This window comes from Taudactylus pleione, unplaced genomic scaffold (genome assembly GCF_031769625.1).
Source record: "Taudactylus pleione unplaced genomic scaffold, aTauple2 ptg000181l, whole genome shotgun sequence".
Lineage (NCBI taxonomy): Eukaryota > Metazoa > Chordata > Amphibia > Anura > Myobatrachidae > Taudactylus > Taudactylus pleione.
Genome location: NW_028284583.1, coordinates 2,458,042 through 2,481,722, shown reverse-complemented (window position 1 = coordinate 2,481,722; position 23,681 = coordinate 2,458,042). Strand labels below are relative to the sequence as shown.

At 42.3% G+C, this 23,681-nt stretch overlaps 1 protein-coding gene across 3 annotated transcripts in view; it reads left to right on the top strand.

Moving 5' to 3' along the window:
* The window catches only part of SEPTIN7 (septin 7), a 138,965-nt gene that overhangs the window by 8,491 nt on the left and 106,793 nt on the right, over nt 1-23,681 (top strand). For all 3 annotated transcript variants that reach the window (XM_088476035.1, XM_088476034.1, XM_088476033.1), the window contains exon 2: nt 7,606-7,708. In XM_088476035.1, the coding sequence (XP_088332161.1) occupies nt 7,699-7,708 (10 nt within the window). In that variant the 5' untranslated portion in view covers nt 7,606-7,698. The remainder of the gene's footprint in view (nt 1-7,605; nt 7,709-23,681) is intronic.

The following is a 23,681-nucleotide window of genomic DNA, read 5'->3' as shown; positions in this document are numbered from 1 at the left end:
TGACTCCTATCTTAATCCCGATGCCGAAGGACACCAGCACGAATGGGGAAAGTCCGGGGTGCCCTTAGCGTCAGCTGCGCTGGCTATGGCGGGGGATAGTTAGGTGTGGGGAGCGTAGCGGTGTTAGGTTTTGGGGAGGGAGGGCTATGGTTAGGCACCATTAGTGGGGTGGGTTAGGCTTAGGCACCACTTCTATGGTTGGGCACGAAGGGGAAAGGGTCAGGTTTAGGCACTAACTTGGAGGATTAGGATCCGGTGTGGGGAGGGTTAGGCTACAAGAAAGAGGAGGGTAAAGCTGCCCATCCACTAGGCGATTACATTGAGCGATTGAATGTTAACGTTATCTTCAATCGTTCATTAATCGTTTGCAAATTGTTCACTAAAATGTCTAAAACGACCAGCGATGCACGCTCCCGCTGGTCGTTTTAGACATCTATCATCGGGCAAACATGCTAGACAACCTGACAATGTCGGGTTGAGCATGTTGGCAGATGATTGATGTTCCTACACTGATAGACTGCATGTTCAGGGTAGGCACATCAGACTGACAAAAGACTGCATGATTACAATGTTGTAATCGTGCAGTCTTTTGCCTGTCTTCTAGTGGATGGGTAGCATAAGTATACTTACCCGACTCCTTTTAGGATACCAATCATCGGGATGCCGCTGTTGGTGACAGGAGGCATCCCGACAGCCGGCATAACATACCCATTCCATCTTAGCATGCCTTTCACAGCAGCATGTACCCGTGGCAGGGCATGCTGGCATGTGTAGATCCAAGGCATGAAAAGTGTATCGCTTGCAGGTGGCAGGAGTGATAACCCTGTGCCATCTACATCATCCCAGGTGCATGCACTTAAATGTGCCCAGGTATTGCTGTCATTAGCTTCACCTGTAACCTGAAGCATCCCCCTCCTCTTCACCTGTGTTCAAGTATCCCTGCCATTTGCTTCATTAGGCACCTGTAGCACCCCCTTGACTTGACTTCTCCATTTAGGGTGGCCTGTGAAAGTTTGCCAACTCCACCCCCATGTGAGTACAGACACCTGTGCGCAAGTATTGCTGTCATATGCTTAACCAGGCATCTGTAGCATCCCCCTTCACACCAGGATTGAAAAATGTTCTAATATAAAAAATAAATAAATAGAGAAACCAGTATATTGTGTTTTAAAAATAAATGTTTTTATTTCCACTTCTAAAGAAACTATCATATATGCTCTTGGTAATTTTTTTTTAAAACCATGTCATATATCAGTGGTTCCCAAACTCTGTCCTCGATGAACCCTAGCAGTCCAAGTTTTCAGGATAGACATACTTAAGCACAGGTGACTTAATTAGTACCTAAGTCAGTTTGATTATACCATCTATGCACAAGCATAGCTATCCTTGAAACCTGAACTGTTAGGGTGCCTTGAGGGCCGTGTTTGGGAACCCCTGTCATAGGTAGTAATTTTTACAATCCTTTCAAACTCTAAACAAAATACAGGGCAGTGTTCTCCCCAGGCTGTTTTCTGCGGGTGCATCGCCCAGCAGGAACAGCCCACCGCCCGGCAATGCCCCCCCCCCCCCCCCCCCCCCGCCGCATTCCTGGTCACCCTCTGCCACCTGGTGTGGAACGCTGGCCTCTGAAGCGACCGAAGGCTAAAGAAGCCTCCGATCGCTTCAGAGGCAAGCATTCCCAGTGAAGGGTCACCCGCAACGTGAAGAGCCTACCCTGCGCGCCTGCTAGACCCAGTCAGAGCGAGCGAGGGAGTGGGAGCGCCGCCCCTGTGCATGTGCAGGTAAGTTCTGGGCTGGGGCTGGGACCAGTCTGCGGGCACTGCTTAAGGGGCCAGTCTGGGGGCACTGCTTAAGGGGCCAGTCTGGGGGCACTGCATATGGGGCCAGTCTGGGGGCCACTGCATATGGGGCCAGTCTGGGGGCCACTGCATATGGGCAAAACAAAACTACAGGGGGAAATGCATAATGGGCACTTTTGACTGAGAGCCAGTGGGGGAGCAGTCTGAGACCTGTCGGGCTGGATTGGTAAGGGAAGGCAGTGTTCTCCCCAGGCTGTTTTTTGTGGGTGCACCACCCGGCACTTTGGGAGCCTGCAAGTGGGGACAGTGGACCTCATTCAGAGGCGGTCGTTAGTTGCAACCGGTCGCCCTGAATCAGGGCGTCCGCTTGCATCCTGAACGACTGCCTCCTTGTCGATCGTTAAGCTGTGGTTACCACCCATAGATTAACGACCGACCAGGTTGATGGTCGCGATGGTGATCACCATCGCGACCATCGGGGCTTACGACCAGACCCTAGGGTTGGGTCTGGGCACTCGTAAGCCCCAGGGAGCTTTCTGCTCAATGGAGCAGGAAGCTCCCCACTGACAAACTGATGTCAGTGCGGCCACCCACAAAACGGTAGACGTTCGGAAAGGAACACCTCCATTTTGGAAACCACCCCCCGGCCCGCCTACCAAACGGGGCTAGCTGTCGATCAACATCGACAGCTGCCTCTTTGGTAACGAGCTCCGAAGCAGCAGAGTTTCTCTGTCGCTCTGGGGCTTGCACACGCGCAGTGTGGCCGCTGCGTGCGCAGGCCGAACCATCGACTCTGTTATGAGTGCATCGGCGCTTGCGACTGACTCTGAATGAGGTCCAGTATCTGGCAACTGTATAAAAAGTACCAGATCCAACAGACTTTGCAGCTTTTCATAATCAGACAACTGGGCCTCTAACAAGAGGAGAATTATTATATAAAATGTTTTATTCACGTTTAATTCATTATAAGGTCAGGGTTTAAAACATTTTATTATTGTGAAGGCCCCACCCGGGTACTTCTTTATACCACCCGGCTGGAAAAAATTTCTGGGGAAAACACTTCGAGGTGCTATGTAGCACTGTTTGTATCAGTTTAATACCTATCCTATAATATTGTACTTTCTCTTCCTGTATTGTCCATTCAGTCCAGCCAATTATTATAATTAACATTTTTCAGCCTGGAAGTACAATTGTCCAACAGTGTACGGAGGCACTAGCGACTAGGTGATTTAGAGTACAAAGGATCATTTGAAACACAACTATTATTGGGTAGTTTGTAGGCAGGCTATTTGAATGTTTGATCGGTCTAGTCGTTAGCATGGTTGGGTAAATGTTTATAGTGTGTACTTAATTGTGCAAGCCAATTTCAGGAGATTTGCAGTTTCTGAGTTACTCTGTCCCCACCCCGTTTGTCACCAACAATCAACAGTTGAGGAAAATATGCTATCTGGCCACATCATTCAAATATTTGAAATAATGGGTCAGAATGTCAACAGAAGAAATTTCAAAATATTGTCTTGAGTTAGCAGATATGGTCATTACTTACCCATTTTCAAAATCTATTAACTGGTGAGAAACCAAAGAATATGGCCCCATTTCTTTTCTAAGCAATAGAAATCATCTGATTTACAGCAGATGCACACTTGTGTGGATCATGTCTTGATGTGGAGAGCCTACATAGAATTAATAGTATATTATATTATCTGGAAATATGAGGGCTGGTATAAGTGTGGGATAACTTGGTTAAATCTTTCAAACAATTTAAAGTAGAATTTGATATCCCAAATAGGGGTTACAGATACTTACAACTAAACCATGGTTTGAATGTATAATTTGGAGACAATATGCCTTCATTATGTAGTGCTCCACTCAATATTACTTTTTTTTCTCAGTATTATTTCTAGTAAATTGATTTCAATAATATGTTTATCTCCAGCCACACGCTATGCTGGAAGATCTTGTAGATTTGAGACACAAATGGGAAGATGATAGTGATCAAGTAACAGACAAAGGGCCATGTTCAGTTAGCGGCGAAAAGTCTGTTATCGGCGATAATTCGACGATGACTTCATTTTCACTTATCCCCATATTCAATTACAAAGACTTTTCACAGGTGCGAAAAGTCTGTCAAAAAACGGGGATAAGTTTTCACCATAGAATAGGTGGCGAAACAAAGGGCAGAATTGGGATTTTGGGGTGCAGACTTTAAAAAAGTACCCTGCAGCCCTTAGAATGTCCCCTAAAAGTTATCTGTGTAAAAAAAATATATTTAAAATTAGCATAGGACACCACAAAAAAAGTGGTTTTGTTTTGGGGTAACAAACTTAAATACTAGCGAAATTGACTCAGGAGGGGGGTCCCCAAGTATGCGGCAGGTGTTTTCTAGAATGCGGTTGGTTTGCGGCAGGTAGATTTTTGAAAACTTTTTAAAGTTCACTTTAGGGACTTCAAAATATGCTTGCAGCCATTTTCATGTACCCCAAATTTGATGGGACTAGTTGTTTTCAAAAACAAGTGTTGCTAAATGCTATTCTTCACCACTTATTCAAAGACACATAAAAGCACCTGCCGACACCGTTTAAAAACTCCAAATATCTTCAGCAGGCCAATTTGGGGGTACCCATAGTGATCCCCCATGTCAGACCATCTATTTGGGGGCGTCAGGCTGATTTCCCCAAAAAGTGACAGGACTTTTCGCTACTTACCTTTCCGCCAGGTCCCGTTTTTGCTGAATCCTAATTGAATACAGGGATACGCGGGCACGCGCCCAATACTTTATCCCAGGCAAAAATGTTGATGACGGCGAAAAGTCCGACATCTGACTTTTCGCCGCTAATTAAATGCGGCCCAAAGAGTGGGATCTTGTGCTGCAAAGCACCAAGGATGCTGCATTGTGTCTGCGATTTTAACAAATACACTTGCAAATAATACATAGAGTATATTTCACTCCATTGATCATATAACCTAAAAACAAGAAATAACTTTCACACTCTGGGCCGGATTCAATTAGATGTGGTAATTTACTGCATCGGGAAAAGGGTGCCAGCTTTTGGGCTTTAACACTCGGGGCTATTCAATTACAGCCTTATTTCCTTGCGCAGTAAATTATCCTCGAAGCGCGTAAACCCGTAGAATCTGGGATAAGTTCCAGGAGCTATGGGTTAAACGTTCGTTCATCCTCAGGCTTGGACAGAAATCCATTAACTGCAGTCTGCAGGGTTGATCGCGGGCTGCTGCAATCTATAATTGAATAGGTCCGGCAGATCAATTTAGCCCACGGTAATTAACTGTGGCTAATTGATCCCAGCCCTAGAACTGTCCAAAGTGCGGAAACACAGTAGGATCATTTTAGTATGTGTGTGAGTGCCCAGGCGTTCATAGACTCTGGACAACAGTAGGGGAATGTATTCATAGAACAGGTTGATATTCCTCTGATGAGCCCATGTTATGTGTATTTGGTAAATCACTGAAAGAGGCCATTGATTATAATCCATTTTAAATGGTTTTTTTTTACCAAAGTTATCATACCAGGACATGGATAGAAGGATGAAACCCTTGTTTTCACAAATGGGTAGCCTTGGTCAATGACACTGTAGGTCATGAGCATTTTACATGTGCTAATAGAATATAGATGTACGTACAAATATAATAGAACATGACCACTTTGATTAAATAAAGATGTGCCGCAAACTTCGGAAGTAGTGCCTGTGTGAGAGACTAACAATTTAAATAATGTCTAAAGCCTTTGTGGTATCTTTGGTTGCATGCTCTGAGCACGTTTGTTGATTTATTTATTTTTTCCCTTTTAATGATTCCTCGCATTTATTAGTAGTGGATTGTATCTTTGTTTCTGTACCAACATTATCTGGCATCCGCCCTAGACACGGCGGCAACATAAGAGCACCGCAATTCTTTATTGATTTTCATTCACCCTAAAACCGTATTTTTATTTAAAAAAATATATTTTCTGTTCTATGCTATTTACAAACAGACCTAAATCCATAGGTAGGTTCTAGCTGCCCAAATAAATCTATATCTATAATCTAGGAGAGTGGTGACCTCATCTGCAACAGCAGCTCCCAATCCCACTCCGGATCCGTCTAGATGAGCGCACGGTAGAAAACCTAACTTTATCTAGAACTTTACATAGTATACCAAATATCTCTAACCAACTCACGGGAAGAGAGATTATCAAGATGATTGTGTTACTGTCACTGGATGCCTTTCTCATATTGAATCAAGTTGTATTCTTGGCTTGCGCTTTTTTTAAAGGGAAATAAAGCATAATAGTTTACTTTCACTTTACTTTATTGGAAAGTTATACATTTATTTTATACAAATACTACACATTTGTATACTTATGTTAATTTACAGTGCAGTTTGTATGTAGTGAATACAGTACCTACCATATTGTAAATTTCTTTTTTGCCTTCCTAAATAGTTTGGGGAAAATTAAATTCTCTTTGTGAGGATGTCGCTCCCAGGTTAAGTGCCTTGTGCTATTCACTTGCATGTGAGGGTAAATTCACTTGCCCTCAACCTATCAAATATCAAAAAGCAGAAATCTGCTAGTCATGGCTAATTGAATAGGTTCTGGGCACTTTACCCTTGAGCTACTTTCCCGCGAGGAGAATTTAATTCTTTGTGTTAATTCATTATAAATCAGACACATTCACCTATGGTTCAATAGCTTCCAAACTTTTGAATTAATTTACTGCTCCAGTCCTGAGAGCTGCGGCATGTGCTAGTTATCAGATATTGCTGTGCAATAAACATAGGGTTGTCCCTAAATGCTTTTTTCTGTTTCACTGATTAGATTTTACATCAGGTGATTTTAGGGTAGATTTACGAACGAGACAGTCATTACCTGCTTTGACCAATGGATTTAAAACTGCAATAAAAATAAATTCTAAACAACTGATCTTTAGCATTTATTGCAGTTGCCGTTTTAATATGTTAAGTAACGTGCTGTCAAAGCTACTTTTAATAAATGCAACCCTTACAGTTTAAAGTAGATGATATCCAAGATATGTTCTGCACACTAGTGTGTTGATGCCTCTGGAAAAAAATATACATCAATTTGAAATTGGCTTGTGTAGGTGCTTAGTGTGGTTTTTTTAGGGGGTATTTCAGATATATGTGTAAACCAAAATCAAATGCTTCTCAAAGGTTCGTGCTTAACTTTCACATTCTTACTTCATATGTTTTCCCTGGCCCATGTTCATGGTCATTTTGGGCCAACATACACGGCAGTAGAGAAGGCCATGGTGGTCTTAAGCTGGCCACACATCTAAAGATTATCTGTCCAACCAGCCAACTAGATGATTGGTTGGAATGAAAATCTGGTAAGGCATGAAAGCAAATGACAATCAGCAATTTGCTCCCTAACACTGGAAAATGGACCAAAACTGTTGCTTGAACATTGTCTAGATCAAACATTTAAAAAAACTTGTCTGAACGACCATTTACATCTGTTTTCTGGCATTTAGGAGCAAATTGCTGATAATCAGTTACTCCCATCCGTTACCAAATTTTCATTCCAACCAATCAACTAGTTGGCTGGTTGGATGCAAGTTGGTCTAGTGTGTGGCCAGCTTTACTGTTTATGGGTAGCTTGTGGTTGCTTTGTGAGTTTGGTATGGAAACACTAGTTCTGCACATAGTAACTTCATCAAATTGATGAAACCGAAATCATCCACTTCATATTTTTGTATCACAGAAGCTTGCTTTTTAGTTACCGCAAATAAATTGTGTGTTCCAGTTCAATTAAATACTTTATTAATAGTTTTTCCTTTTTTGATTGCAGCAACAGAAGAACCTAGAAGGATATGTGGGATTTGCCAATCTGCCAAATCAAGTATACCGGAAGTCTGTGAAGAGAGGCTTTGAATTCACCCTTATGGTAGTAGGTGAGAGGGAACATCTTTAATAAATAAAATTGTATCTATAGTAATAGTTTCGTTGAGGGTGTGCTTTGAATAGTCTGTACATTCTGAATGTTGTTCCTGGTGGTTGTTGATATGATAACTCAGAAGGTTCATTCTCATCTTCCCTTTTTACTCCAGGTTTACATATGCTTATTGGCATTACACACATAGTGTACTTAGCTATGCTAACTGTGTTTTCCTGGAAAGCAATGTGTCACCAAAACTGCACATGTGCTCCTAATGGCATAATCCAACAGCAAAGAAAATGCCACCGGACATATTTTCCTTTCACATTCTTTCTTAAATTGTTCTATTTGAAGCATTTTAGTAAAATAAAAGTATAATATAAACACTTTGATGGTAATTGTTATGTTTCTAGATATTTCTAAGGCAACACTGTTGACCGTCCCCCTGGTAGTTTTGTTTTCTCCCCATTACTACATAACTGTAGTGCTGTACTGTAACATTCTCAAAATATTTCCATTTACATTGGGATCGAACTTCATAACTTTTCAAGTGTGCTTCACATGTGCATCATTGTGGTAAGGCTTCAGCCATTACATCTGATGCTTGTTCTTTGTGTCCCCACTCAGTTATTGGTTAATATATAATTTGGTAAAACCAGACTATACAGAGCTTGCTTGTTGACTAGAGGAATTAAATACCCTGAGTAATATGTATAAAACTTGAGCTATTTGCTTTACATGACTTTAACACGCCAACCTGCTACAGCTCTGGTGTTGGCAAATATCTCACTTGAAAGATCTGAAACTGTAATGCATGCTGGAAGCCAAATCTACTGTGAACATGATTGTAAAGTATTTACCACCTTTCCACTTAGGGTGGTGAATAGTTACTTTAGGGAATTGTTTGGTGACAATAAATGGTGCCTATGAGATGCAATACTTGGCTTTAGTCTCAAAACCACTCACTAGATCACATTCTAGGCTGAAGAATGTGGCTGTTATTAAAGCAAAGTAATAGGAATTTTTGTGATCCTTTTTAGAATAAAGATAAAAAATAAATCTGGATATTTATGAGCATAAACTGTACAATTAGTGACTATAGACGACACATTTACTTTTTTCTTGGATTATTACATTTTTTCTAAACCATTGTGTTAAAATATTACGTTTTATTTGCATGCAGTTTGTGGAATAAAAGGTTTTAAAAGACCATCCATATTTAATTTGTGGTCTGAAACTAAATAGTGGAAAGCAAAGGAAACATACTTTGCAAGTTTAGGTTGTACTTTTCATATTTCATTGTTTGGAAAATGCTTGTTTTATGTAAGTAAAACATGACAGTAGTGATAATAGGCTTTTTTTCTATTTTATTTAATTATGTGTGAATTTCAGATAGATCTGTTTAACTTTATACATTAAAAAAAAAAAAAAAAAAAATTAGATCATGCTTAATTATACCTAGCTTGTAACTAGGGTACTAGAATATATTACATACAAAGGTAAATAACCCCCACCCTAACCCTCCCTGTTTGGTGCCTAACCCCTGCCCCCCTCCCCGGGGACAGTGCTGTACTCACCGGTGTCCGGACATTCAACGTTCGGAATGTCGACGCTGGTATCCTGATGTCCTTCGGGATATCGCCGTCTGCATTTTGCTGGTGACTGGATGCTGGCGGCAGTATTTTGCCAGCAGGCATCCCGTCCGCCGCCCATTTGACTCCATCCCATTGATTCAGAGTCAGGTACATATTTAACAGCTATTTAGCTAATCTGTTATGTTGCATTACTTTAAAAATTAAATTACTTATAATAATTTCTTCACATTGTTCCATGGAACTTTTGCATTGTGCTTGAGGGATAGAAGGCCATTTAAGTAAAGTAGTCGAAAGTCAGTTTATTTTTAGGTTCTTGAACTGACCCAGATTTCAGTTAATAAATTGGTTCATTGTTTTATTTTCTCCCTCTGAAGGAAAAATGTTTTTAATAGAATATATAATTAGGTAACTTTCTATTATAGCCTACAAAAGTGGTAGAAAGGGGTTCCATATGCTAACAATGGGAACTGTAAAAGGAGATTTAATACATTTTCGGTAAAGCAAATTCTGCAGGGCGTGTGTTCCCAGAGCCCCTAAAAGGGGTCCTTTTTTTTTTTTTAAATTTGAGAAATAAATGTTTGTTATTAGGTAGATGCATGAAAACTATAGCTTAATTCATGTTTCCCCTTTGGCTGCTCCTCTCTGCAGCCACCGGGCAGGGGGTCCTGCCATACTGCCGTCAAATGCCCATTAGTTAAGGCACCCTATAAAAGAATAGAATTGCCCCCATAGTGTTTGTCAAAATTTAGTTGAACATTGCTTAACTTAATCCTAGTACGTATTGTGTTCTTGAAATAGATTGGTGTTCAAGAAATTGACTGCATTTTGAAATCAATAATTCACAAGAATGGGAGAGAGTGTAAAATGGACATAAAGCCACTTTGTGCATGGTTAATCGTCTGATTTCCTATTTTACTATACATTGATGGGACATAGATGTGGTGTATTTTAAAATGTTTGGGGAGGCTGTGTATATCTATTACTTTAATGAGGTTTCTATGTTCTCCTATCTAGATCTTGGGGTATATTTATTAAAGAAGAGGTTCCCAAACGCGGTCCTCAAGGCTCCCCAACAGTTCAGGTTTTAGAGCGATCCATGGTTGAGCACAGGTGGCTAAATCAAATTGACTGAGGTACTAATTAAGCCACCTGTGTTCAACCATGGATATCTCTAAAACCTGAACTGTTCGGGACCACGTTTGGTAATCTCTGTACTAAAGTGAGCGCTTTTAGAAGTGGAGTTGTTGCCCATAGCAACCAATCCTATTCTGGCTATTGTTTTCTAGATAAATGATGGAATCTGGTTGCTATGGATAACAACTGCACTTTAGTAAGTATACCCTTAGATCTTAACCTTACATTGGTCTTTATTATAATCTGAGAAGTATACCAGTATATTGTGTGTGTCCCATAACCCCCTCATTTTGATTATCTGTTATGAAAACACCAGTGTTTATAGATATAGGGTCATCCTTTTCCTTTCTTTGTTTTATTACTGAATAAACTTGAGTGTTAATTTGTTTATACTTTACACACTCCTTCCTCTGGTATTGTGACTCAAAATGGAAGTTATTGTATTATGTTGTCTTTTTTTTTTTTTTTTTTTTCCCCCATAAAGCCACTCTTCCGAAAGACTGTCTGTCTGATACCCCACCCCCCTCCATACTATGTGCATAAAGACGAGTTTAGTTTTAAATGGCATTGGCAAACAGAGACCCATATGGTTCCCTCTTCTCTCCCCACATCCGTTCATAAATTAGTAGAGAACTGTATTAAAAGCATGACACTGGATTGAGAAATATGACTCATGTCATCTCTATAGAAATCTAGTTAGTGTTAAGATGTTGCTTGTAAAATTAGCTGCGTTAGTTATTTATATTTTCTTCTCCTGTGTTTTTCTAGTCCTGCAATCACAAACCTATAAAGTGGGAAATAATTGTCTAATGAGCTTGTACAGATCAACCTGATACTGCTATATATATATATATATATATATATATATATATATATTATATATGCAATAGGCAGCACTCCCAGCGACTTCACTCAATACACTCATAGGTAAGATATACTACTAAGATATGAGGTTCCAGCCGCAGAATCTCTTAACATCTAGTTATCAGTTTCCTGCGAGTCTTTGCAGAAAGTGGGAAACCCCGCCTGCGGTGGATTCTCATGTTACGCGCTTAATCAAGAGTGCTACCTTGCCTATGCCGTCCATTTCATCCCTAAAGGATCCCACGGACAGGAAAGTGGAGACTTGTTTAAAATCCATTTATTCTCTCTCTGGGGAAGTGGCCCGTCCGTCCATGGCCATCTCTTGGGTGCTAAAGCCATTGAGAGCTGGGCCAATGTACTGGAAGATACTTTTCCTGACGAAGCTCCGGAGGTTCAGAGAGCTTTAGTTGGACAGATGAGGGATGCCGCTTCCTATATTGGAGAAGCGTCTTTGGATGCCAGTCTTCTGACTTCCAGGGTTTTGGCGGTCTTTGTGGCTTCGTTCTTGGATTGCTGATGCAGATTCCAAGAAGGACCTGGAGGCCTTACCCTTTAATGAGGAGATTTTGTTCGGTCCTGACCTGGACAAAATTGTTGATACCCTGGCAAAGTCTAAGTCGACGTTTCTGCCATCAGCAGCTGCGCCTTCAAGGCTAGGACCTCAGCCTTTCGGTCCTTTCGGACTCAGGGCAAGTCCAAGAGTTAGTACTTACCGAGGCAGTCGTCAACCAAGGCTACCCCTAAACCAAGGAAGCAGGCCTGGAGCACTAGACGCCCTGCTTCCAAGCCAGAAGATAAGCCTTCAGTCTGATGGGACGGGCCTCTCTGGGGGATGCCAGAGTTTTGGAGGCAGACTTCTTCAATTCGCCCAGTGCTGGTGCAATACCACCACGGATGCTTGGGTACGAGAAGTTGTCTCTCAGGGGTACGCCCTATCCTTCCGTCACAGAGACCCCCCAACAGTTCTTCTGCACAAGTCTTTCTCAGGACAAGACCAAGGCCTTGCAGATTCAGGAAGCCATAGAGTCCTTGCTGAAAGCAGGGGTGGTTGTTCTCATTCCGCTTTCTCAACGCAAGACGGGTTACTACTCTTCTCTATTTCTGGTTCCGAAACCCAATGGGTCTCATTGGCCTATTCTTAACCTGAAATCGTTGAACAAGTTCCTCAGAGTGCCCACTTTCAGGATGGATTATATGGTCTCCCTCGACATCCAGGACGCCTACCTCCATGTTCCTATAGCACCTTCACACCAGCCGGTATCTGAGGTTTGCTATAAGTCAGCTTCGCTTCCAGTTTCAGGCTCTGCCCTTTGGCCTTTCCACAGCTCCAAGGGTGTTCACCAAAATTATGGCTGTGATGGCTGCCCATCTGCGCAGCCAGGGTATACGGCTTCTGCCGTATCTGGACAACTTCGTATTGCTGTCAGGATTTCGCACCATCTTTACTTGACTACCGCTTGTCTGCAAGCGCACGGGTGACTGATAAACTGGAAGAAGTCCTCCCTCACTCCGTCACAGAGGATGGTTAATTTGGGAGCCCTTCTGGACTCTCGTCAGCAAAGGATCTTTCTGACTCAAGACAAGATTTCCTCCCTACAACTACGAGTGAGCATTTGTGTGATGAGTTCCCAGGTGTTGGTTCACTCGGCAATGAGAGTTCTTTGGTCCATAGTGTCGACATTCGACATGGTGGAGTATGCCCAGTTTAATTCTCGGCCCCTTCAGAACTGGGTTCTGCTCACGACAGATGCCAGTCTCCGGGGTTGGGGGGCAGTGTCTGGTCCACTTTCAATTCGGGTTCGTTGGACGGCATAAGAATCGGTTCTTCCCATCAATATTCTGGAACTTCGGGCCGTGTACAGGGCCATCCAGTTGTCCGGTCACGCTCTTCAAGGAAGGGCAGTGCAAGTTCAGTCCGACAAAGCCACCACGGTGGCGTACATCAGCCGTCAAGGGGGGGACTCTCAGTCGAGCAGCAATGTCGGAGGTGTCACACATCCTGTCTTGGGCGGAGTGCCACCTTCCGGCCATCTCGGCAGTCTTCATTCCAGGAGTTCTCATTTGGGATGCAGACTTCCTCAGCCATCACGATGGCATCCTGGGGAATGGTCCCTTCACCCAGAGGTATTTCAACTACTTGTGGACAGGTGGGGACTGCCGAAGGTGGACCTCATGGCCTCCCGTCACAATCGAAAGCTGCTTGTGTACGGGTCCAGGACAAGAGACGCCGGCGCAAGCCTGGTGGACGCGCTGTCAGTGAAATGGACATTTCAGGTGGCGTATCCAGTCCCTCGGATATCCTTGCTGCCTTGGGTCCATCGGAAATTCAAACAGGACGGCGGCACCCTTCTGTTGGTGGCTCCGGTTTGGCCCAGACGTCCTTGGTACTCCGATCTTTGGGGGCCTATCCATCGACGTTCCGTTTCTTCTGCCTCAACATCGGGACCTATTGTTTCAGGGACCCTACCTTTACCCGGATCTGGGTCGTCTGTCTTTGACAGCGTGGCTCTTGAGACATCCGTCTTAAAGTCCCAGGGTTTTTCCAGCTCAGTCATCAGCACAATGCTACAAGCGCGCAAGCCTGCTTCCTCCAGGATTTACAAGAGTGTGTGGCATACTTATTTTCAATGGCGTGAGGCCAGAAACTACGATCCTCAAGCGTTTCGTGTTTCTAGGATTTTGGCGTTCTTTCAGTCTGGGTTGGACCTAGGCTTACGCCTAGCTTCTTTGAAAGTTCATGTGTCTGCACTTTGTGTGATTCCAGCGTAGGATCGCTACTCTGCCTGATGTCCCACCTTTTTCCAGGGTGTTCTCAGGATTCAGCCTCCCTTTGTTCCCCCAGTGGCTCCTTGGGATTTGGCAGTGGTGCTTCGGGCCCTACAGGGTCCTCCATTTGAACCTCTTGGGTCGGTGGAACTCAAGTGTTTGACAGTTAAGAGGGGTTGGCCTGCCAACAAACAAACTGGCTTGTTTGCTTCGTTTGGTTATTTGTGAGGCTTATTCACAGGAGGGTTTACCTGTTCCGGCCTCTGTTAAGGCTCATTCCACTCGGTCTGTGGGTCCCTCGTGGGCTGCTGGCCGTGGCGCCTCGGCTGTTCAGCTGTGTAAGGCGGCCACCTGGTCTTCCATACAGACTTTTCTAAGGTCCTATGCTTTTGACACCTCCGCCTCTCAGGATGCATTCTTCGGGCGCCGGATTCCTTTCAGCGCAGGAGCGTCCCTGCCCTTAGTTGTACTGCTTTGGGACATCCCCAAGGTCATCCCTGTGGACCCCCTATGGAACCTGAAGTAGAAAACAAGAGATATGGTAAGAACTTACCTTTGTTATCTCTGTTTCTACGAGGTCCATAGGGTCCACAGGGCGTCCGCCCTGACGCACCTGGCTTCATATGGGCTATGTGGCTGGTCACCGGTTTTACGTCTCCCTTTCTGTGAGTATGGTTCTTGTGTGTTCCAGTCTTCCTTCTCTCTGTTTTTCCTCCTCCGGCCTTGGCTACTTACCAACTGAGGTGCCTGTGGCTGGGGCAGGGGATGGACCCAGTGCATCCTGGGAGCAGCAAAAGCTTTAACTGCGTGGTGCCTGTGGATCCAGATCCAGCTATACCCCAAGGTCGACCCTGTGGACTTCGTAGAAACAGATAACAAAGGTAAGTTCTTACCATATCTTTTGTTTTTTCGCTCAAAATGTGCAACTTCTTCACATAAATAAAACAACTGAAAGCGAGAGAACTGCATTGCTAACATACAGACCACTGAGGTTTGCGAGATTTGTACATCTGTGTGCAAATGAGTCTGAATCTGTGTAAAAAGAGCCCGAATGCGAGCAGCCGCGGCTTTTCCTCACACCAAGTTCCATGGGTTTTTCAACTGCAACTTTGAACATGTGTAAACCCAATTCCTGTACGGTTAAAGAAGCAGCCCAGCATCTCTGGTACACTATGAGCGGCTTTTCGCTGCGTCTACAATTCGTCTATGACGCAACATTTTACAAAACATATGGTACGTGCTAGTCTTGGAGTGTCTGTTGCGTTGTGTCTAGCACCATTTGCCCTAAAGACACTCTGTATAAGGACACATCTCTATGGCAGATCTAAATTAAACAATGTGTTAAGATTTATTTCTCCTTTAATACAACTTCCTGGTCCCTATGTGAGTTGTTGTATCCTAAATGCAATTTGGGGAACTTTGTAAGTCAGGGAGAATTGTGGTGTTTAGATGACAACTCCTAGTGATAATGTTGCACTCCTCACCTTCCATCTGTATGTAGTTATGAGATACCGACAGGGGAATCCCGACAAGGGACTAAAGATAGTCTTCGGTATAAGACAAGGGACTTAAGATAAGCGTCTGGTTAGGCTTAGGGAGCATTGCAGGGTTAGATTTTGGGAGGAGGAAGGTTAGGCACTAAGGGGGGAGGGTAAGGTTTAGGCACGAAGGGGGGAGACTTAGGTTTAGGCACTAACGGGGAGGGTTAGGGAGGCAAGTTGCCACTGTCTGTATTCTGATAGGAGGCATCCTGACAGCCAGCATTACATACCGATTCCATGTTAAAGATTGTGAAAAGAAAAAAGATTAACTAATTGCCATTATTTTATCTGGTGCTTCATTTGTTCTTTATCCCATAATGAAAAATATCACTGAAGCCTCTGTGATTTGGGAGTATGATAGGTTTAAAATAAAGTAATTGTAGCACAATTAAAGCACAGTACACCATGTAAAAGTTAAAATCTATTTGTTGGCATAACTTGTTCCCCATCCCCCAAGCTCCTTTAGTTTGGTCTGGGAAGCTTCCTGTGTTTTTCATTCAAGAAGCTAGAGCTTGTAGCCAAGGAACTGAAGTTTTGTGTTGGAGTTGCTTTAATTATTTGAATCTTAATTTCTTTGGTTTTCTGCAAAGAGGCTCCAAAGTCATGTAAAGTTGGGCATTACCTGCTTGGGGTATGTCATCTTTTGAAATTACGCAGCAACAGGCTATTTTCAGCTAGTTTACAAAAGTACATTAAAAGTTTTTTTGTTTTTTTTTGGGTTGGTGGAGGTGATTCATGAGAATCCCCCCTTCCCAGCTAGCCTGCCAGTTCAGTAAACCTTTTTAGCCTACTTCCTAATGCCACATGTGACCAGTATCTTATTATTGTCCAAGAATTTTTTCCCCTACTTTTATCAGCAAGTGTGACTGTTTTATAAATTGGGAACTGAAGTGCCAAAATAAACTGATGCATGCTGTGTCGTAGTTTGGAAGGAACCCTTTTTTTTTGTCTTGGCAAGATTTCATACTTAAGGCCGTATACAATTAGTTTCGCTTATGCGATAAAGTTTTGCATGCCTGGACTTTTCGCCTACACTGCGTATTTTAGCCGCGGAGACTTTTCGTGTGCGTACCCGCGATTCGCCCTGTTCAATTCCAAAAGATGCGAAAATGGCGACATGCGAAGTCAAACAGGTGAAAATGGTGTCGGAATCAGGGAAAACAGCCTGAAACCCCATAAAAAAAAAAAAAAAGATGCAGAAACATTGGGGATCAATGTAGTAGTGTCCGATTAGCCGTAATACAACTGTTTGGGGTACTTAAGTTCGCACAATTGCCACTAATTAGCATATTTGCACAAGTGGTGAAGAATGGCATTAAGCAGTATTTTTGGGAGAAAATAAGTAGCCCTGGCAAATTTGGGGTACCTGAAAATGAGTGCAAGCATATTTTAATGTCTCTAAAGTGCAGTTTTAATAAATGTAAATTTCCACCCTCATAAAAGCACCTGCAATCCCAAAAACACATGACCCCTACTTAGTGCATCCCCAGAACCTTAATTCGCTAGTTTGCAAACTTGTCCCCCCCTTTGTGCCCCACTTTGTGCTTTTTCGCCCCCAAATTCAAAGTACTTTTTTGGGGTGTTTAGTTTTTTTCAGGATTTTGCACTTCTTTTCTCCTACTATTCAGAGGCGACTCTTTTTTGCCTATTACATTGCATTGACTTTCCGCGTACGCGAAAAGTGGATGAAATTGAATACAAAGATAAGTTTCGCGGATCTTGGATTTTCACTTCTAAGTTAATACGGCCCTTTATTGGTGAAAATTCAGTAATAGAGTATTTCAGTGAAGGGGACAATACATTAACCAGTAATGGTGCTATTAATAACAAGAAAATAATAAATGTTAGGGTAGAATAAATAATTTCTTAATCTGTGAAGACATTATATAATTATGTAAAAAAAGATGCCCTCTGCGATGAACATTGAAAAAAAGTTGCGGAACTCCTGTGATTCTTTGTACATGGGCACCTTAGTTTTAGTTGTATCTAACATTTTACTTCTAAGTACTACTGCTATCTGATGATTACTGACACTCTCAAAACCCAGAAAAGCAGTATGTTGAAACTTATCTGTTAATGAGTATGCCTGTAGATTCTACTCAATAGAATGCCATGGATCCATCTAATGATCACCAGTGGTGATTCACCATGGCCATTCATCATCAGCAGCTGTTTATGTTCCTGAATTAATGTAGTATTTTTGTTTCTAGCTTTTTACTTCCATGTTATGACTGGCATTCTCTTAGTATTGCCTGAATGAGCCACACCTAAAATTGAAATGAAAGCAATCCTTAATTATGTGCCAAGGAAATATTCTCCCCTTGGAAATATTTCCATTTCTATAATCTCTAATGAAACTGAAACCATTTGTTTGAACATGTGGCTTAGATTAAGTTGTGAACATTCCAAAAGAATAACTAGGGCATATCCTTCATTTTGAGTTATACTTGCTGTGTATTCTAGTAATTCATATGTATATCAATACCAGTGGCGTAACTAGGGTGTTTAAAGCCCAGGGAAAGTTGCAGAACGGTGCCCCACCTATCACATATTAATATATATTTGAGCGTCGAAGGCGTGCAGCAAAAAATGGGCGTGGCCACTGAAAATAGGGCCACCCATTCCTCGTCATTCTGGGACCATTCCTTTCCATTCCATATGCACCTTACCTATACGGTGTTTATCACAATGTGGAACCGCTGAAGAAATGTATCCTCCCTGGGCAGACAGCGTCTTCAGTCGGTATTCACTATTCATGTAGGGCACATCGTCCGGAAGATGCCTGTTTGTGTAAGAATATTAAGAAGGTCATCATCATACAACAGCAGTTCAACCAGACTCGTTCCCCCTGTGTCGTCTCTCAGCCACACCATCGCCTCCCCCCTGCGTCGTCTCTCAGCCACACCATCTCCTCCCCCCCCCCTGTGTCATCTCTCAGCACACCATCACAGACACACACACACACACACAGAGCAGAGACAGCAGAGAGTGCCGGGGAAAGAAGATTCACTGTCACCTTGCAGCTCTCAGGATGGGAGTGACTGCTTGGGAGGGGCTGCGCGCTTTTGCTGCAGCTCCCCGTACAGTCAGCACCAGCAGGCACAGTTTCCTGACCATTACATTATTAGTGTGTCCGGGTACAATGGTGGTGGGGTATCGGGCGGTGTGAGTACGATGCCCTGGCCGCGGCACCCCCTCCGCTGGGCCTGCCACAGCACCCAGGGCACTTGCCCTGGTCGACCCTGCATGCCCCCCTTGTTACGCCACTGATCCATACTTAGTTCTGTGTGCATGCATTTTATAAAAGGATGTGTATTTTTTTTATGTTGCTTAAAATTAATATAACCATATTTTAGTAATAGTAAGATCCGTGTCACTTGTAGCACATAACATGCACAGCTGTAATGCTTTTGTTCAAATTTGGTCACTCTTTACTAAGGTTTTTTAAAAGCAAATGTTTATTGGTTACAGGACAAATGTCTAGATAAATTGTACAATGAATGCCTCAGTCTGTAATCAGACTTTAGCTGGCCACACATCTAAAGATTATCTGTCCAACCAGCCAACTTGTTGATTGGTTGGAAGGAAAATGTGGTAAGGATGAAAGCAAATGACAATCAGCAATTTGCTCCCAAACGCCAGAAAATGGACAAAAACTGGTGTTTGAACAAATTGTTTAGATCAAACATTTAACAAACTTGTCTGACGACCATTTTCATCTGTTTTATGGCATTTAGGAGCAAATTGCTGATCAACAGTTACTCCCATCCGTTACCAGATTTTCATTCCAACCAATTAACAAGTTGGCTGGTTGGATGTAAGTTGGTCTAGTGTGTGGCCAGCTTTACTGTTGTACTTTTATTCATCATGTATGTACACCTAATAGTTTACTAAACCAATTGATTCTAATTTTTTGTATTTTCTGCACTGCACTTTGCTATGAAAATATTCTGGACACATTCACAGCAATTTTTTTGGGGTGGGATTTTTTTTTTCTTTGTGCAAATATCTGGAAAACCCATTAAGATTATGGGGTATATTTACTGAAGTGCGGGTTTTTAGAAGTGGAGGTGTTGCCCATTGCAACCAATCATATTCTTCTTAACATTTATCTAGCACCTTACTGAAGATAATAGCTAGAATCTGATTGGTTGCTTTGGGCAACATCTACACTTTTAAAAACCAGCATTTAAGTAAATATACCCCTATGACAGTAGTGGATGTAGTTATGACCGCTGGTCTCAATGCCGACACTACAATTCCGGCTAGGGATTTAGCATAGGCGTTGAAATACCGACTCCTATGTTAATCCTGACGCTGGACCGATCGTCCAGCGCCGGAGATTAAGTAGCGATGTAGCCCGGGATGGGGGGGAGTTACGTTTAGGGACCCCTGGGGGTCTTAGGGTTAGGCACCCCCCACCCAGAGGGTTACGGTTAGGCCAGGGAAAGGGGGGGTTAGGGACCCCCCAGGAGGGTTAGGTATAGGGTGCGGGGAGGCAGGTTTAGGCACTAACGAGGGAAGATTAGGGTTAAGCACCCCTAAAGGAGGGTTAGGGGGGGGTCTACACAGCCGCCGGCATTTGAATCCCATTCCAACAGTCGTGCCAGTCCTATCATTGGGGGCGATTCAATTAAGCACTCTGTTGATAGCGCAGGGAAAGAGTTTCTGGAGCTATTCAATTCAGCACGCTGTTAGGCCAACTGATGGATTTCACAACTAAAGGATCTCTTTTCGCACCCTCCTGTGGGTGCGAGCAGAAATCCGATTAAAGTGCTGGCCACGAGGCTGTTTTTATTTTGCCAATGTTAGAAAGACAGAATACCTAAATAGGGACACTGAGAAAGGTATCATGGCCTCCTTTTAATGGGGGGCATTGCCAGCTCCGCGAGGGCATTTATAGCACTTCTGGTACACTAAGACAATTCCCACTCCCCCACCACACACCCCTAATTGCTGTTTCTTTCCTATCCCTCCAATATTACTGCTTCAGCTTTGCCTATGTTTCTATAGCTCAGTCTGAATTTAATTAAACCCGTTTGCTGGGCTGAACTGCTGTGGAATGATTTTTTATGTTATATTTTTTCTCTTCATAAATTAGCTGCATAGTTTTACTTTTACCACGTGGACCACACATGCATCTCGTACGCTGTATAAATCCTGAATGTATTGTAATAAACTCAAGGCAAGATATCCTGACGCCCTGCTCTCTTTTCTACTGTCAAAGTAGAGCCACTTCTATATACAATGTACAATATCATTGGTGGTAAAGCTAGCAGTCGTTAGTTTTGGAGTATATTTGAAAGTGAATTCTTATTGCACATATCTTAGGAAAACTAGAAGACATTTAGTTATTCTGTGTTCATAGGGGGCAATTTAATTGTTTTTATCGAGGCACTCTCCTAATGGGCGCCTACCGGAGCAATTCAATAGTTGCTCTGTTCGGGCACGAATAGGCATTGGAGCACACATTTCTTCTCACACCTTCCTAAAGTGGCGAGCAGAAATGTGCAATAAGTCCTGGTTTTGGGCGCTAACCAAGACTTTAAGCGGGTATAGCCGGTTTATGCTGCTAAACCCGGTCTAATGGGTCGCGATTAGCACAATAATTAATGGCCACCCAAAACCAATTGAATTGCGCCATTGGGCGCCCTTTAATTAGTACATCCGAAAAAATTGAATTGCCCCCATAGACGGAGATAAATCTATAACTTGAAAACACCAGTGAATATCTAACACTGCACTGTCTACTTCATATTCATCCTAAAAGACTAATGGTGCGCATACATGGTCAGATCTGTCGTATGAACGATTAAACGATTTTACCAACGATTTGACAGTATTAAAATGAATGAAATCGTCAAAATCTGACTGCAAACACAGACTGTCAGATATAGTTCATCGTTGCAGGCCCACATGTCAGATTTTCTTTCAGATATGAATGATTTTTAAAATAGTTATCGTTCATATCTGATCGTGTATATGCACCATTAATGGGGATGGCTCCAATGACTCCAACACTAGGCACCTCTCCTTTCTCAAAAAAAAAAATAGATTAGCATTTTAATTTCCTTATTTGTGTGTACAGTTCTTGGTTAAAATAATTATTAATAAACATGGGGAGATCTATCAAAGCTGGAGAGAGAAAGTACCAACCAATGAGCTCCTAACTCTAATTTCCAAACTGCATGTAAACTGACAGAAACTGGTTGGCACTTTAACTCACTCCACTTTGTTTCTGTCATTTTACAGGCTGTTGGAAATTACATTTAGGAGCTCATTGATTGGTACTGCATTTTATCTCCAGCTTTGATAGATCTCCCTATGGTTTTAGTCTACATCCTTATCTTAAGCATGCAACCGTTTTCTTCTACTGCATTGAAAATCAGGTTATTTTCCACAACGATATAGGAAGACGCAGATGTTTTTATTCAAAATATAAAGTAAATGCGGATATGAGTAGTAAGTGCATTTGAGGCTCAGCAGACACTTCTGGCCAAAGTTCTCTTCAACATAAGCAAGTAGGTAAAAATATTTCAGTTTTGTCCAAGTATTTCGATTTAAGGTTTTTCTGGGCAAGTTTTAGAAAAATGATAAATTATTTGAACAATTGGTTATGGGTCTTAAATTGTGTCCATAGATTATTTAGGTCTCATGGACATGATACATTTGCTGTGACATTAATTGTCCCAAAACTAATGTACGTGAATTGACTCAAATACTTTACATACCATTTTTGTTTGCCTTGTGTTAATTATATTTTTTACAATAGGGACGGCCATCAACGGGTCTGCCATTGATGGTGCCATCGGTGGTTTACACCGATGACCACAAACCATCTATGATTTACACCACTGACAGCCATCACTGCTGCGGAACTAGAGGCGGGCATATCGGCAAAGGGGACTTCTACGTGTGGGTCGAATAGGGATGTGGCTTAACAAAAACAATCACCCTTCTGTAGGTTAAGGATGGTGGATAACCATCAGATCTCCGCCATCATGGACAAAACCATCCACCATCCCTGGCTAACCATTGATTGTTGATGGCCATTTCTCTTCTGCAGTATTTACAAGCATTAAAGCTTGGTACTGTACAGTAGAATTGTATGGGAACTCTTATTTAAATACATGGTTCTCTTTGTAGAATGGAAGCATTAATGAACTTTCTTGTAACACTTTATTAATGCAAGGACAAAGCACCCAGTTTTGTCTGTTCTTTAACTCATTATTGTTCAACTCCTGTGTATACAAGCCTTTGGTGATCTTATATAGACCTTATAGGTTTTGTGTTTTTTTTTTTTTTGGTTTTTTTTGCAGCTGAAGACCTTCAGTTTTCCCTACAATAAAGAATTTTGCTGTAGTGGAAGGAAGGGAAAGTCATTCAGAGGAATGGAATGTGAAACATGTTAACTCTATAGTGGTAGTAGATACAAATATATCACATTAAGGGGTGCTAAAATGTTTTTTTTTTTTCTTGTACACTTTTAAATCACAGTATGATAGTGCATATCCCTTTATATCAAAAAGTAAAATCTTTAAATTGCATAATATTTAACATTTTCTTTAAAAAAAAAAAATAATAATAATCCAATTGCCCATCATGTTACATTAGATTTTTTTGCTTCCACAGCTGCTAGGGGAGCTATTGGCAATCCCTGGCAGCTGCTAGCTAGAAATGTGTCTAACATGCTCAGCATGGCTAAACTGAAAGAAGGTAAAATAGATGGAAGTCTTTAAGTGCCTGTAAGTTCTTGAATCCTGCTCCTGGATGACCTCACCATGATGTATATCTTCTTGCATCATAGAAACATAGATTTTGATGCAGATAAGAACCACTTGGCCCATCTAGTCTGCCCTTTTTTACCTTTTGGTAACCTCAATCCTATGTGATCCTCAGTTCTTTGTAAGGATATTCTTATGCTTATCCCATGCATGTTTAAATTGTTCTACTGACTTACCATCTACAACCTCTGATGGGAGGCTATTCCATTTATCTACTACTCTTTCTGTGAAGTAGTTTTTCCTCAAATTTCCTTTGAATCTACCTCCCTCCAGTCTCAGTGCATGTCCTCTTATTTTAGTACTTC